Source organism: Desmodus rotundus, chromosome 7, assembly GCF_022682495.2.
Source record: "Desmodus rotundus isolate HL8 chromosome 7, HLdesRot8A.1, whole genome shotgun sequence".
NCBI classification, from domain to species: Eukaryota; Metazoa; Chordata; class Mammalia; order Chiroptera; family Phyllostomidae; genus Desmodus; species Desmodus rotundus.
The window spans coordinates 6553764-6566866 of NC_071393.1; the positions used below are offsets into that span (position 1 = coordinate 6553764).

At 60.5% G+C, this 13103-nt stretch overlaps 1 protein-coding gene across 3 annotated transcripts in view; it reads right to left on the bottom strand.

Moving 5' to 3' along the window:
• Positions 1-13103, bottom strand: part of RBM19 (RNA binding motif protein 19) — a 116944-nt gene that overhangs the window by 16520 nt on the left and 87321 nt on the right. For all 3 annotated transcript variants that reach the window (XM_024566792.4, XM_024566789.4, XM_024566793.4), the window contains exon 24: positions 472-584. In XM_024566792.4, coding sequence (XP_024422560.2) covers positions 472-584 — 113 coding nt within the window. The remainder of the gene's footprint in view (positions 1-471; positions 585-13103) is intronic.

Consider the following 13103-nt stretch of genomic DNA (forward strand, 5'->3'; position numbering starts at 1 on the left):
CCATCGCAGCATTCCCTCTCACTGACGCCTTGAGAGGCCGGAACCAGACAGTGAGGAGGAGGCTGGGCCCAGGGAGGTTGCGTAGTGGGGTCAGAGATCCCGGTGGAGTGGAACCTAACTCCAAGGAGCTGCCTTCAGCCCCCCAGGGGGGCAGCGGAGTGCTGGGTTCTTACTCCTAGGTGCTGGGGCCCTGGAGCGAAGCCAGGACCCCTCTGGGCCCTGACCCTCCTACCAGCAGGATGGGACCTGCTGGGAGGAGGAGCGAGTCGGAGAACTTCTGTGAAAGCAGCAGGCAGCCGGCCACGGACGGAGGCCATCATCCCCTCTGACCTCGAACCGTGGAGGGTGGGACTGCCTGCCGCTTCCACGCAGCCGAGTGAGCACGCTGCACCCCGCCCCCCAGCCCACGTGGCAGGGAGCGCGGGAGCCAGAGCGGCTGTCCCCCGTCCTCACGGCCCTGGAGTCACGTACCCTCTCGGTGCCAGCTCGCAGCTGAAGGGTTTGCTCCTCACTGTCGTTTTCACTGTCTTCCAGCTGCTCCAGGATCTCGTCCAACACCACAGACCGCTTTTTCTTCGGGGGCTCTGTGGGAGCCCAGATGGCAAGAGAGGAGAAAAGAACAGCCGAGAGGGTTGGAGGCAGGAAGAGAGAGATGGCGGAGAGGGAGGGAGGGAGGGAGAGGGGCAAGCAGAACGGGGAGGGAGCGGGAGAATGGAGACACAGGAACAGGAAGATGGGATGCGGTGAGAGAGAGGAGCCACAGAAACAATAAGATGAGAATGGGGAGAAAGAACATTGAAGGGGAGGTAGGAAGGAGAAGGAGGCCAGGGGGAAGCGGGGAGAAACCATGAGAGAAGAGAGAGAGACTGCGGGTTAGTCTCAGCTTTGCCATGGGAGGCTGCTGCCTTAGGGCCCAGGGACTCCTGCTCTGGGGGCCACCCCCTCCCCATCTCCTCCCACAGAGGGAAGGACCCCATTTCTAAAGAGAGGGAGGAAGGCCTCCTCCAGCAGCTCAGGGGTTAAGGCATCCCTGCCTGGCGTGGGCGGACTTGCCAGGGCAAGGGTTGGGAAATAGGGGTACTGAGTCTTAACCCTGTAGTGGTCAGCTAGCGTGTAGTAGGTGATCAATAAATGCTGGGTGAATGGTTGCTCAAGGATTCCAGAGGAGGCAGGGAGGGAGGAACAACCAGGGTGGCTTTAGCGAGGACCAGTGATTTGAGTTGGGCTTTGAAGAATGCAGAGGAATTCTCTGTGAGGCAAGGGGGAAGGGGAAGTGGACGCCCAGTAGGAAGGTATGAAAGGGCACGGAGGGCTCAGCAAAATACCTGCCCTCTGGGCCCCTAATGCTATTGACTAAGTACCTACTACGTGTCACAGGCAGGAAGCCAGAGTTTGAACCCCAGCCACATTTTTCATTGAAAGTCTCTGCTGCTGGCCAGAGAAGGCCAGGGAGAGACAAGGTGGCAGGAGAGGGTGCGCTGGTCCTGACTATCTGGGAAGGACACGGAGTGGGGCAGCTGGGCCCGGGGCTGGCCTGCTCCGTCCCCCTCTGCACGTCCAACCCCTCGGTAACAGCCAGCCTCCCTCATGGACAGCCCTGGACTCGAACAGAGGCAGCTGTGGACAGGCAGTTCCAATCCCCTTGCCTCCCCAGTTCAAACGCCTCCTCTGTGAAGTCTCCCAGGAGCAGGCATCACCCCCACTGGGCTGGGGGCTGCCTGCAGGCTCATCTCTCTCACCTGGGTGCCCGCGCAGTCCAGCCCAGCGCTGGCCCCAGTGATGGGGAATCTCGGGTCTCTTCTAGGTGGTCCTGGGCACATAATCCAGCCTTTTCAAGTCCATTTTTTATGTCATTCCTCCCAAACTGCCTGGGACACCAACCCCTTTTCTCATCTCCACGGCTACCGGCCCCCTCTCATCCAGCCCTCTGCTGCGGCCCTTGCCCTCACCACCGCCCATTCTAATTCTCTACACAGAAGCCCGAGGGACCCTTCTAGAACATACGAGGGAAATCCAAAGCCCTCCGGCAGCCTCCCTTGGAGCTGCCCCCACTCCAGATGTGTGCAATGTGCTCCCACCTCAACACCTCCCCGCCTGCAGGCCCCAGGCCCGGACTCACTCGAACCCCAGCGGCCATGTCGCCCTCAGAGAGGAGTCCCCTGACCGCCATCGAAAAGAGGACCCCTACCCTCTGCCCTGCTCCTCACGGCAGGCATTGCTTTGTGTGGGACGCTGTCCTGTCCTCTCTGTGTCCCCTCTTTGCACACTGCCCTGCCCGTGGTGAGAACTCAATGCAAAACGAGGAGATGAGTGAATCGCGTGGGAAGTGGGGAGGTGGCAAGGCAAGGGTGAGGAAGGTGTAGGAGGCTGCCTCCCACCTCTGCCCGGGAGCCTGGAGGCCTGGCAGCTGTACCCATCACTGAGAAGGGAGGGGCGTGGGATGGAGCCCCCACGGAGACCCTGCTTCCTTTCCTGCCCCCGCTTGGTGCTCCTGGTTTCTGGATAATCACAGGCTCCGGAGGTGCACAATGGCCTCTGGAAATGGAATTTGTGGGCAGGTAATAGGAGCTGGGAAATGGATGGGCAGCAAAATAGGGCCCGTGGGCCTGTCACTGACCCCCCTCCTGGTGACAAACACCGGGAGTGGCGGCGGGGGCGGGCAGGGCTGTCTGATGGGCGGCCGTGTCCCAGGGCCCAGCACAGGTGGGTGCTCTGCGACCGTCTGTTGAATGAGAATAAATGGCTACAGGGTGAGTGATTCTTTAAAATTAAAGCTGCTGATGCCTGCAAACAGTCAGACAAAGGAGTGGCAGAGCAGGGAGGCACCTGAGATGTCCTCTGGCTGGGGAAACTGAGGCCCAGAGGGAGGGGACACCGCCAGAACAGGCGACACACAAGACAGGCACTTTACAAGCAGCATCTCGTCCGAGTTCCACAAGCCCGCCCTTCTGGGGGTGGGGGTGCCGACACCGCACTTCCCAGGTGGGAAGATGAGGTGCAGAGGCCAGCGCACCCCGAGGGCCCGCAGCTCACTCGAGGCAGCCTTGGGACATCCAATTTGCAACCCACACCTGCTGCCTGTGTGGTGGCAGGTGGCATCTCTCGAGGGGCCCTGCCTCGGGCAGGGGACACAGCCGAGGTCATACAGGACCCCGTGAAAGGGCATGAGGTCACCATGTCTGGCTTTAGAGTGAGGCCCACTTGGCTGTGGCACTTCCCAAGTTGTGTGACCTCAGGCAGAGCACGCACACCGTCTGAGAGTCAACCCTCATGTTTAAAATGGGCAAGCGGGGTGGGTCCTCCACCTCTCCCACCTCTGTGGCCACTGTCTGCTGACCCCTGGGAGCAGTCCTCCTTCCTGCTGGCCCTGTCGCCACAGCCCCACCACAGACCCAGCCCCTGGGTCTCCGTTCCCCTAACCCGCAAAGTGGGGACACCATCTATACCTCTCCTCATGGGGCTGCTGGGGGGGCCCACCGGTGGTGCTGAGGTCAGCGTCTTTGTCTCTGGTACTGCCACTGGGCCGACGCGAACCAACAGGTGGGGGCTGCCACAGGAAGAAGGCTAGTACATCGCGGCCAAAGGAGGCACAGCGCCCCATCGTCCCCCCAGGTTAGAAGATGGAGGCGCAGGAGCACCCACTGCAGTGGGGCAGAGGCGTGGGGGGCAGGATGCTGACTGGCTGACTCCACGGCCTTGGACGCCAGGCAGTCTGAGGTCCCAGCTCTGCCACTTCATGGCTCAGTGACCTTGGGCAAGTCACTGCTGCTCTCTGGGCCTGCTCACTAGGGACAAAGGCAGGGCCCATCTCCCGGGACAACGGCAAGGACTAGCGAGAAGAGCATCCGGGCTCATGCCGGCACGCGGTTCCTGCTCTCGTGGGCCTGGCGTTGCTGGCTCAGGTCGGGCCCCCAGATGCACCCCCCCAGAGGACACAGCAGGCCCTGAATTCCCACCGAATGCCGCCCAGCGCCGCCCGCGGGCCCTGCCTGCACGCGGAGCTTCTGCTTGCAGGCAGCAGCTGCTGCGATCCCACTTCCCTGACATCAAAAGCCTCAGTGGGTTTTCACCAAACAAACATAATGCAGAACCAGAGAAAGGTGTAAAATAAATAAACAAAACAAGCTGTGCGTTTTCTTTCAGCACTACAGCTGCACCCAGAGATAAACAACAAGTGAATGTCACCCAACATCCATACCCGAGAAATTAACTTGACAAAAAGCTCAGCCGGCCCCCAACAACCCCCCAGTCCTGCCCCCTCCCCCCCGCACCCTCCAACCACCATTTTGCATTTCTGGAGTTCCCATCTAATGATTTTATTTTTCAATTAATTCCTTGACAGAATGCCAGCCCATGTCTCGCTGCCGTCCCTGGCTGGCACTGGCGCCCTGTGTGGAAGGCACAGGCGGGCAGAGAGAAAGGCAAGGGGGTGGGCACGGGCGGGGGGGCTGTTGGAGGACAAGAGAAAGCGCTTCATGGGGTTTTGTTCTGGAGGCAGAACATTGAGGAGAGGCAAGTGGAGAGGGGACGAGAGCATGGCTGGTCTGGGGTAGGTGGGGAGAAGGTGCTGGCAAAGGCCCCCCGAGAAGTGGTGGGCGTGAAGCACCAGGGAGGCGGCTTCTGAGCCAAAGGCTTGAGGTGCAGGCTGCAGCCAGGCTGCTGGGTGACCTGGGGCCAGGGCCGCACCTCTCTGAGCTCAGTCTGCAGTAACTGCACAGCACCCCGTGCCGAGAGAGCTGAAGAGAACCAGAAGTTACCACACTTGGGGCCTGGCACAGGGTGAGCGCTCAGTCAAGGCTAGCCTTGCTCTGCCATTACGAACGCCGCTCCGGTCACTTCCCTCCTCTGTAAACCCGGGATGGCGAAACAGCCCCGGACCCACGCAGAGGCTCCGTCAGTGCCCTGTCCTGACGGCCACCCACCCGCGGCGTGAGCAGCGGCTCTGGGACACATGAGTGGTCCCCACCTTGCGGGCCCTGGGCCTGGGGACTGAAGGGAGCTGCCAACGCCAGCTGTACCTCAGTTCCCTCTCTGCTACACGGGCACAGCACCTGTTCTCCTGAGCTCATGGGGACCTCGAGTGCGCTTGCCTTAGGCAGTTCACAGCCAGTGTTCATTGAGCACCTACTGTGCGCTGGGCCTGGGGCTGGCGACACGGCACCAAGAAAACCCCAAAGAGCATGCTGAACCACCAGTGGTGGAGGCCACACGGGAGCCCCGGCTGTTCTCTGAGCCACCCCGGGTCCCGTCTGCAGAACGGGCGTAGTGCCTACTGCGTGGGCGTCCGTGCGATGAGGCGAGAGCACATAGCCAGTGCCAGGTGGGCAGAGCCAGGTCAACCGAGGGCCCAGTAGGCCCAGTCAGCACTGAGGGCTGAGGGGCAGAGGGTGCATCAGAGCCGCGAATGCCTGTGCCCTCTGTCCGAGCTCTCCTCTGGGTAGCAGGCTGGGTGGCTTCACAGGAGCTGGGTGACTTTACTGTCCCATTTGTCAGATGTGGAAGCAGCCACTCTGGGGTCTGGGGAAGTCACATGGTCACATGTAATCACAGACACTCCCACTCGGGGCTTTGGACTCAGCTCTGGCCAGGGCCTTCTCGTCACTCCACGGTGACGCCCAGGGTCCCGGGGCTCAGCTGCCCGCCCTGCAGTGGAGGCCCTGGCCCAATCCCCCTCAGAAGGACTCCTTAGCAGGAGAGCTGTAAAACCAGTCCCAGAACGGCACCCACCTGCCTGCATCGGCAATTTTCTCAAGAGGCCAATGGTTCTCAACCTAACTACCAGACAGAATCATCTGGAAAATCACCAGTGCCAGGGCTCTACCCCCTGAGGTTCTGCTGGAGCTGGCACTGGCCACTGAGACTGCCCCGATTGCTGCTGATAACAGACGCACTGCCGAGCACCCTGGCTCCCTGTGAGTCCAGGCTGACCCACCGCGCCACCTGGAAGCTGACTGCGTTCTGCTCTGGGCACCAGGCCCCTGTCCTGCATGTGTTCACACTGGTCAGCGGCTGGGGCAGCCATGCAGGAGGACAGGAAGGGGAGTGTCAGGGTGGCGGTGCCTCACCAAGGAGGAAGAGAGGAGGAGGAACCAGGGAAGGTGGGGAGGCGTCCTCCACCCACTGCCGCAGGCCTGCGGGACCCTTCAGTTTCAAGGGGCTTGGTTGACATTAGCTCTCTGTCCCCTTCTCTTGGCACAGGCCCTGGGGTTAAGGATAGAGGCTGGAAGAGAGGAAGTGGCAACGGTGTCTCTCGGATCTCATCCGGGTGATGTCTGTACCAGCATTATGAGTGTGAAGGCCTGATGGGGCTGGGGGGGCACGGGATGCTGGCCGGTGGCCTGAGCGGGACACTACAGGGAGAGCTGCAGACTGTGTCCAGAGGAAAGGCCATACCACTCAGCGCTGGCCACCCCACTGGCACGCAGGACCGGGGTCGTCTGACCTGATTGTTCAAGAGAAGCCAAAGCCTCAAATTTCAGGCCAAATCTGATAGCAAAAGAGTGGTGATCAGTTAAAAAAATACATTTTTTCATGGCTTGTAGGCAAGATAAAGATTTGTGGCTGATCTCGGTTGACGGCTTGCCCACGAAGCCTCTGAATTTCTCTCCCCTCTCTGTCGACAAAACCCCACTGGCCTCGCTTGCGATCATGAAGCAGTAATGACAACCTCCTCGCCCGTGTGTTTCCTCGGGCTTCTTCAGCCTGGGCCAGCCTGCGGTTCAGAATCAAAACCGGCCGCCCCCTGCCGCCAGCCACAACCTGGCGGGAAGTCCACCCTCCTCCTGCCCCTATTTGTAGCTCGCCGGTCCCCAGGACCCCGGCCCCTCGTCCAATCCTGGCCCAGCCCCTTCCCCTCCCAAGTCACTCTGAAATCCTCCTTCTGTCAGTTTAATTCCGTGATGGATGAGGAAGAGCAGGAGAAATGGCCCGCACAGCTGGTTTCCCCGTTAGCCCTAGCAGGGAATCCTGGCCTCGCTGGCGACGGCTGAGTGAAATGTTTGCAGAACGCAGGGAACACAAGTCAATAACAATTTGGCTGGATTGGGAGCAAGTGCCTTCCCGCACGGACAGCCGCTCCCGGGGGAGGGGCGCAGAGTGTGCAGGATATTGCCCAAGCGCTTGGAACTATTTCCAAAACACCACTCAGAGAGGCTGGGGCGACCTGGAGACACCTGCCCCAGCTTGCTCAGCCTCCGTGGCACCTGTGCGGGCAGCAGCATTCTGCCTTGGGAGTGCGGCTCCCTCTCCATGGCCACGCATTTGCACCCTGGCTGGCAGCTGCTGCCTAGGAGCTGCCTTGACCAAAACAATTCCTGCCTCTTGATTTTTCTTCTCCTGATTCTGCCTCCACCCGCTGGGATGGCTGCGGGTGTGTGAGACAGAGCGGATCTCCAGGCCAATTCCTACCTCTCCCCCAGGGCCACCTACCAGCACCATGGGGAGCAGGGGGAAGAACAAAACAGGGAAGGGAACCCACGTCCAAGGCCAGGGGCACATCTCCTGCAGGCCCCCAACCCCCCTCGTGGCCCTTCCCCTCACCTGCCCCTCCCCACCTCTGCAGGAAGGGCTGCTACAGCAAAGCCTTAAGTGGCGGGGAACCAGCAGCACCCAAATGGAGGAATAAAGATGAGGCCAGGGTAGCTTACAGGCCCCGTCTGCCTCCAGGGAGCTGGGAAGAACCACAGCAAAGGGATATTTAGAATAATAAATTCTGTGACTTCACATACTTGCCTGAACTTTCCTGACTGCGATTTCTAAAGCCGGATGATCATGTTTTCAAGGCCAAGATCAAGGAGGCACACTGTCAAGGGCCGGCGTGGGGATAATGGACTCTCCTGGTCCCTGATCTTTTGAAAATGTGCCGTCTTGTGAATGATTAAGTTACGGACCCGGGGGGCGGGGGGACTGGTGAACTGTCGCAGGCTTTAAATATCATCTGCGTGCTGATGACTTCCAAATTTACATCTCGGCCCAGACTTCGCCCCTGAGCTCCGAACTCCGATCTACCTGCTTGACATCTGACAGGGGGCCCAACAGGCACCTCAAACCCAACGCCAGGTCCCCACCGCCTCCCTGGCTTCCCAGGCCTCATCGTCACGTGGCACTGCCAGCCTCGGAGGGGCTCAGAGCCAAGAACTCTGCACCTGCCTCAATTTCCCTCTGGACTTGCGGAAGCAAGCCCAGCTGGCCCCACCTCCACCACAATGCTCAGGCCACCTGTTTCTTTCCATCCTGTCTCTGTCCCTGCCCAGGCCTTCACCGTCACTTACCGGGATGACTACCATGGGGCCGCTGCCACCACTCTTGTCCCCCTACTACGCGGGCGCCATGCAGCAGTGAGGAGGGTCCGGCGGTATAAATCAGGCATGGCACTGCCCTCTTTAAATCTTTGAGGGACTTCCTGCCGTGTCTGGAATAAAAGCCAGGCTCCCTGCCACACCCACAAGGGAGCCCTGCTTGTTTCCAACAGCTCCCTGCCCTGGACTTGTTCTCTCGCCAGTGGCCTGCTGGGAACATGCTTCTGCCCCAGGGCCTTTGCACCTGCGGTAACCTCTACCTGAAGTGGCTTCCCCCCAAATCGCTGGCGGTCTGGCTCCTTCCCGTCACACGAGTCCTGATGGCCAGGCAGACTTCCAACCGTTGTATCTGAGACCCGTCCTCCCCGCCCCACTCCCCTCTGATCACCTCCACGGGGCTTGCTCCTATCAGAACAGGGAAGTTGTCACTAACTTCTTCCTTTTCATCACCTGTCCCTCCCACTCAGACATCAGCCCCGTGTTTGCTGCACTGTCCTCAGTGCTGAGTGAGGCTTGATATAGATGACAGTGAAGCGCTGAGTGAAGGGAGGAGTGAAAATGGAGGGGCAGCAAAGCGACGGGGCCCCTCTCCAGGGCGAGCTGGAGTCTCGATGCAGAGGGCTCCCGCCGGGGGACAAGGTGTGGTCATGCGGCCTCTGGGATCCTGCGCTCTCAGAGAAAAGGGGGACTCAGACACCTGCAGCTTTTGGATAAAATAAAAGCAGCCGTTTCACAAGGCTTGAGGGCTCCGAACTTCTTCTGTGAAGAGCGAGGCAGCCGAGATTTTAGGTTTTACGGGCCACAGGACCTCTGACACAGCCACTCGACTCGCCCTCACAGGTGAGAACCCAGCCACAGCCCCTGCGTGTGCACATGGATGTGGCTGTGTGCCCCTGAAACGTCATTTACAGAAAGGCTGCAGGCTGCGTTTGGCTGTGGCTGTAGTTTGCAACCACTGCCCGCCCGTCTGGATTGGGTGCCAGGTCAGACCCAGGGGGACGGTCTGGGACTTAGGAACGGCGGGGGGTGCAGGGAGTGCTGAAGCAGGGTTGTGTGTTCCGCAGTGTGCGGAGCTGTGTGCCCCAGGCAAGTCACTAGACCTCTCTGGGTCTCCGTGTGCACCTCGGACACCAGGGAACAGCGCCCTCTCCAGGAGCTGTGAGGCTACAAGGAGACCCCCCCCAAACACACACACCGGCAGGTCTCCGGTAAAGCTCTCCCCCCTTCTCTTCCTCTTTCACCTGACCTGATCTTTGATAAGACATCACATGACCGCCTGGGACTGGCGGTGCTCCCAGGCTCAGGGGGAGGCTTATCTGGCTTCCGACCAACAGGGTTCCAGGGCAGGCTGCCAGGCTCACTAACCACGGGGCCTGGGGCACACTGTCCAGCCTGGGGGGACAGTGAAGACGGACCGAGCTGACACTTGCATTGTGCCTAGTGTGTATTCCATGCTCAACTAGAAAGGCCCAAGCTGACGACAGGCGCTTATTTACACTTGTTTATTCCTCAACAGTGAACGAGTGCCCACTCGCACTAGACACGGGGCCGGGGCCGGGCGTGGCCAGGGTCCCCTGGGGGGTGAAGCCTGGTGGGGAGAGGAGATGCCAGCTGGTTGCACGTGTGCACGCAGAGCAGCAGGGGGAGGAGGTGAGGGGTGTGATGGGGGAGCTTAGAGGACGAGGGGCGACAGGGACAAGCCCAATCTGACACCCTGAAGGCACGGGGTGTGGGGACAGCTGAGGGCACAGTCACATTCCGCCCCGTCCGGCTGGGAGGGCAGCTGTGTGCTGGAGGCCAGTGACCGGAGAACAAGTGCCCCATCTGTGTCTGGCCGGGCGGGGCCGGTGCCGCTGCCAGCCACTTGCCACTCAGGTCGTGTCTGCACTCCCAGCTCGGGAGGTGAAAGGTGCAGTCGCTAGCCACAGCCCGTCAGCCCGCCCGGCTGGAGGAAGACGACATGGGGAAGCATGGCCGCACTCCTGGCCAAACAAAAGCCCGTTTGCCTGCGCCTCCCCGGCTGCGCACGCTTGAACACAGAGGGTTCTGCGGGCGAATCGCCTCCGTGCCGTTACATTCTCTGGGCGGGCCCGCAGGTACCTCGGCCTGCCAGGCCCTGAAAGCTTCTCGATGCCGTGACCCCGCTGGTCTGTAACACGCTTGGGAAGAAAAGAACACAGCCAGTGGCCGACTTTCCTTTCTTCCCTCCTTGCTCTCCCCCCACCCTCCCACACGCAAGGCTGCACTTCACCTGCCTGGGAAAGGGGGGCCGAGGTGGAGACGAGAAGACGGAGGCTGGGCTGGGAAGGGAAGCGGGGGAGCACCAGTCTGGGCAAAAATGGCTGGCTTACTATTCCAGCCCTCTTCCAAAAGCACCTCTGTCCAGTGCCCAGGGCTCTGCCTAGTCAGGGTAGAGCCAACTTTTCAAATGACTCTGAAGGACCTGTTCTTTGGTGTTCAACTTCCCGGGTGTTTCTTAGGCATCAATTTGCATGGGAAAATGTGACCCTGCCCTTATCCAGGGACAATGGATGAAATAAAGGTTTCCACGTGGGGGTGGGCGGGAAGTACTGGGGTGGTTAAAACCAAATCAGCTTCTTCTGGCTGGCAGTAAGGGACCCCAGATAAACCGCGAGCACCAGACTGGGTGCCCGGCTCGTTTGCCAAAATGGCGCTGAATGGCAAGACATTAGGAACACTCCGTATCACCGCTGCAGTGTCCTAAGAGCACCTGCTGTGGGCCACACCCAGGGCTAGGCACTGGAGCCACGGGGGACCAGGAGACATCTAGAGTTGGATGCAAACACCCCTGAGCCCACGTGCTAGGCCTATTTGTATTCTCTGTCTCTCTCTCTCTCTCTCACACACACGCACACAGGCACACAGGCACATGCGTCACTGTCCAGGCTCACAACAACCCGGGCTCCCCCGCACGTCTCAGTCCTCGCCCACCGAGTACCCTTCCCCGGCCTGGACAGACCAGAATGCAAGAGAGACAGGGACCGTTCCTGGTGGGCTAGCATGGTGGATGGCACCTGTGACATGCTCGTGGTGTGCAGGGGGGCTTCACAGGCCTCATCCCCTTTGAGGCCTGCCATTCCCCTAACGAGGCAGGCACCCTGGTCCCGTTGTACAGACGACAAAGCTGAGGCCCAGCAACACACACCCACTGATAGAATGACTTGTCCGATAGGACGGCCAACAGCCCAGCTCTGACCCCCCACTCAGCCACTAGCAGCTGGGTGCCCTTGGGCAAGCTGTCTGTCCACCCAGATCGGAGCTCATCAGGGACCTGACGAGGAGCAGGAGGCTGGTCCCGGGACTGGGTAGCTCCCAGACCACCAGGGAGCAGCTGCTCTGCTGGAGACGATGAGCCCAGGCACAGGGACAAAATAGGGGTAACTGTGCTGACTGTCCCGGCCACAACGAGAGCTTTGGCTGAGGCCAACACACCCCTCTATCCACCCCAGCCACCTGCCACGTTCATTCCACGGCCTGCATTGCCCCAGGAGCCCTCTGTGGTGCTCAGGCTGGGCAGACGGGGCTTCCAGCTCCCTGAGAGCTGAGAGCCTTCCTAGCAGAGCTCAGGGCCTGGGTGGGAATCGGGCCTAGATCCCGTCTGCCCTGAGTCTGCCAGGGCCCTGGGAGCTCTCAGCAATGCAGGTTAAGCACAAGTGAGCTGGGCACTTTCCGCCACAGAGAGGGGTGGAGTGGGGGAGAGGGCAGGGGCCAGCAGCCCTGCTTGGAACACTCAGGGCTCCACCGGGGATCCCTGCTGCCTGAGGAGGTGCACGATGGGGCGGGGCAGGGTGCCTGCCCTCACTCCTCCCCCGTGTCCTGATTACTGGGGAAGGCCGAATGGAGAAGTCACAGAGTACAGGCCCGGTGGCCAGACTGCTTCCAGCTCCGACGACCTGTGTGCGCCGGGCAGGCTACCGCATCTCCGTGTGCCTCGGTCCCCTCCTGTGGCAAACGGGACAAACGAGGGCGTCCACCTCCTGCCCGTGTTGTGTGGGTTAAAAAAGGCAGCTTGTGCCCCTTCGCTGTCTCCCGACCATCTTCTCAGGACTGCAGGGACCAGCACCTGCATCGCCCTCACCTGTGCAGGGGACACGGAAGCCCAGACGGCATGAGGACCCGTCCCAGGACCCTTGGCCAGGGAGCCGCCAAGGCCAGGTCCTGTTGATTTCAGCGTCAACGCCCTTTCTCCCAAAGCTAAGCTTTCGGGGACCAGGAACTCATAGAACATCTAATGACAATGACAGATCCTCTTGCCAGAGAGCTGCACACACGTGTGCGCACACACAGCATTCCTGGGGTTTGCAGCCGCTCTGACGCCAGCCCACTCGAGGGCTCTGGGACCCAGGGAGACGAGGTTTCATGGACTCGGCCTAAACATCCTTGCCTCCCGTTCTGCTGTGTTCCAGACGGAACATTCTTCCATTTTCCAAGGATGGCCGTGCACTCCTCAGGAAAAGAGCGCCGTAAAAACAGGTGTTTACTCCCAGGCTCTTGGGCCCCCAAACTCGCAGGCCACTCTTTGCCACCGCTTCACGCCCCACACAGGTGAGGTCAGCTTGGAGTCTGGCACTCAGCTGGGTTTGCTGGTGACCCCTCGAGGCAGGTGGCATCGCAAGGACATTTTGCTCCCTGTCCCAGCACGCACTGCTGCCCCTGCCCCCCGAAAACCTGCCCCCCAACCACATGCCCTGATGTTTGCCACCAGATCCATCCTCTGTCCTGCTGTGTCCCCAGAAATGTGTCACTAGGGTCCTGGCCCTTTGGCTTAGGAGTGGGACAGGCCAA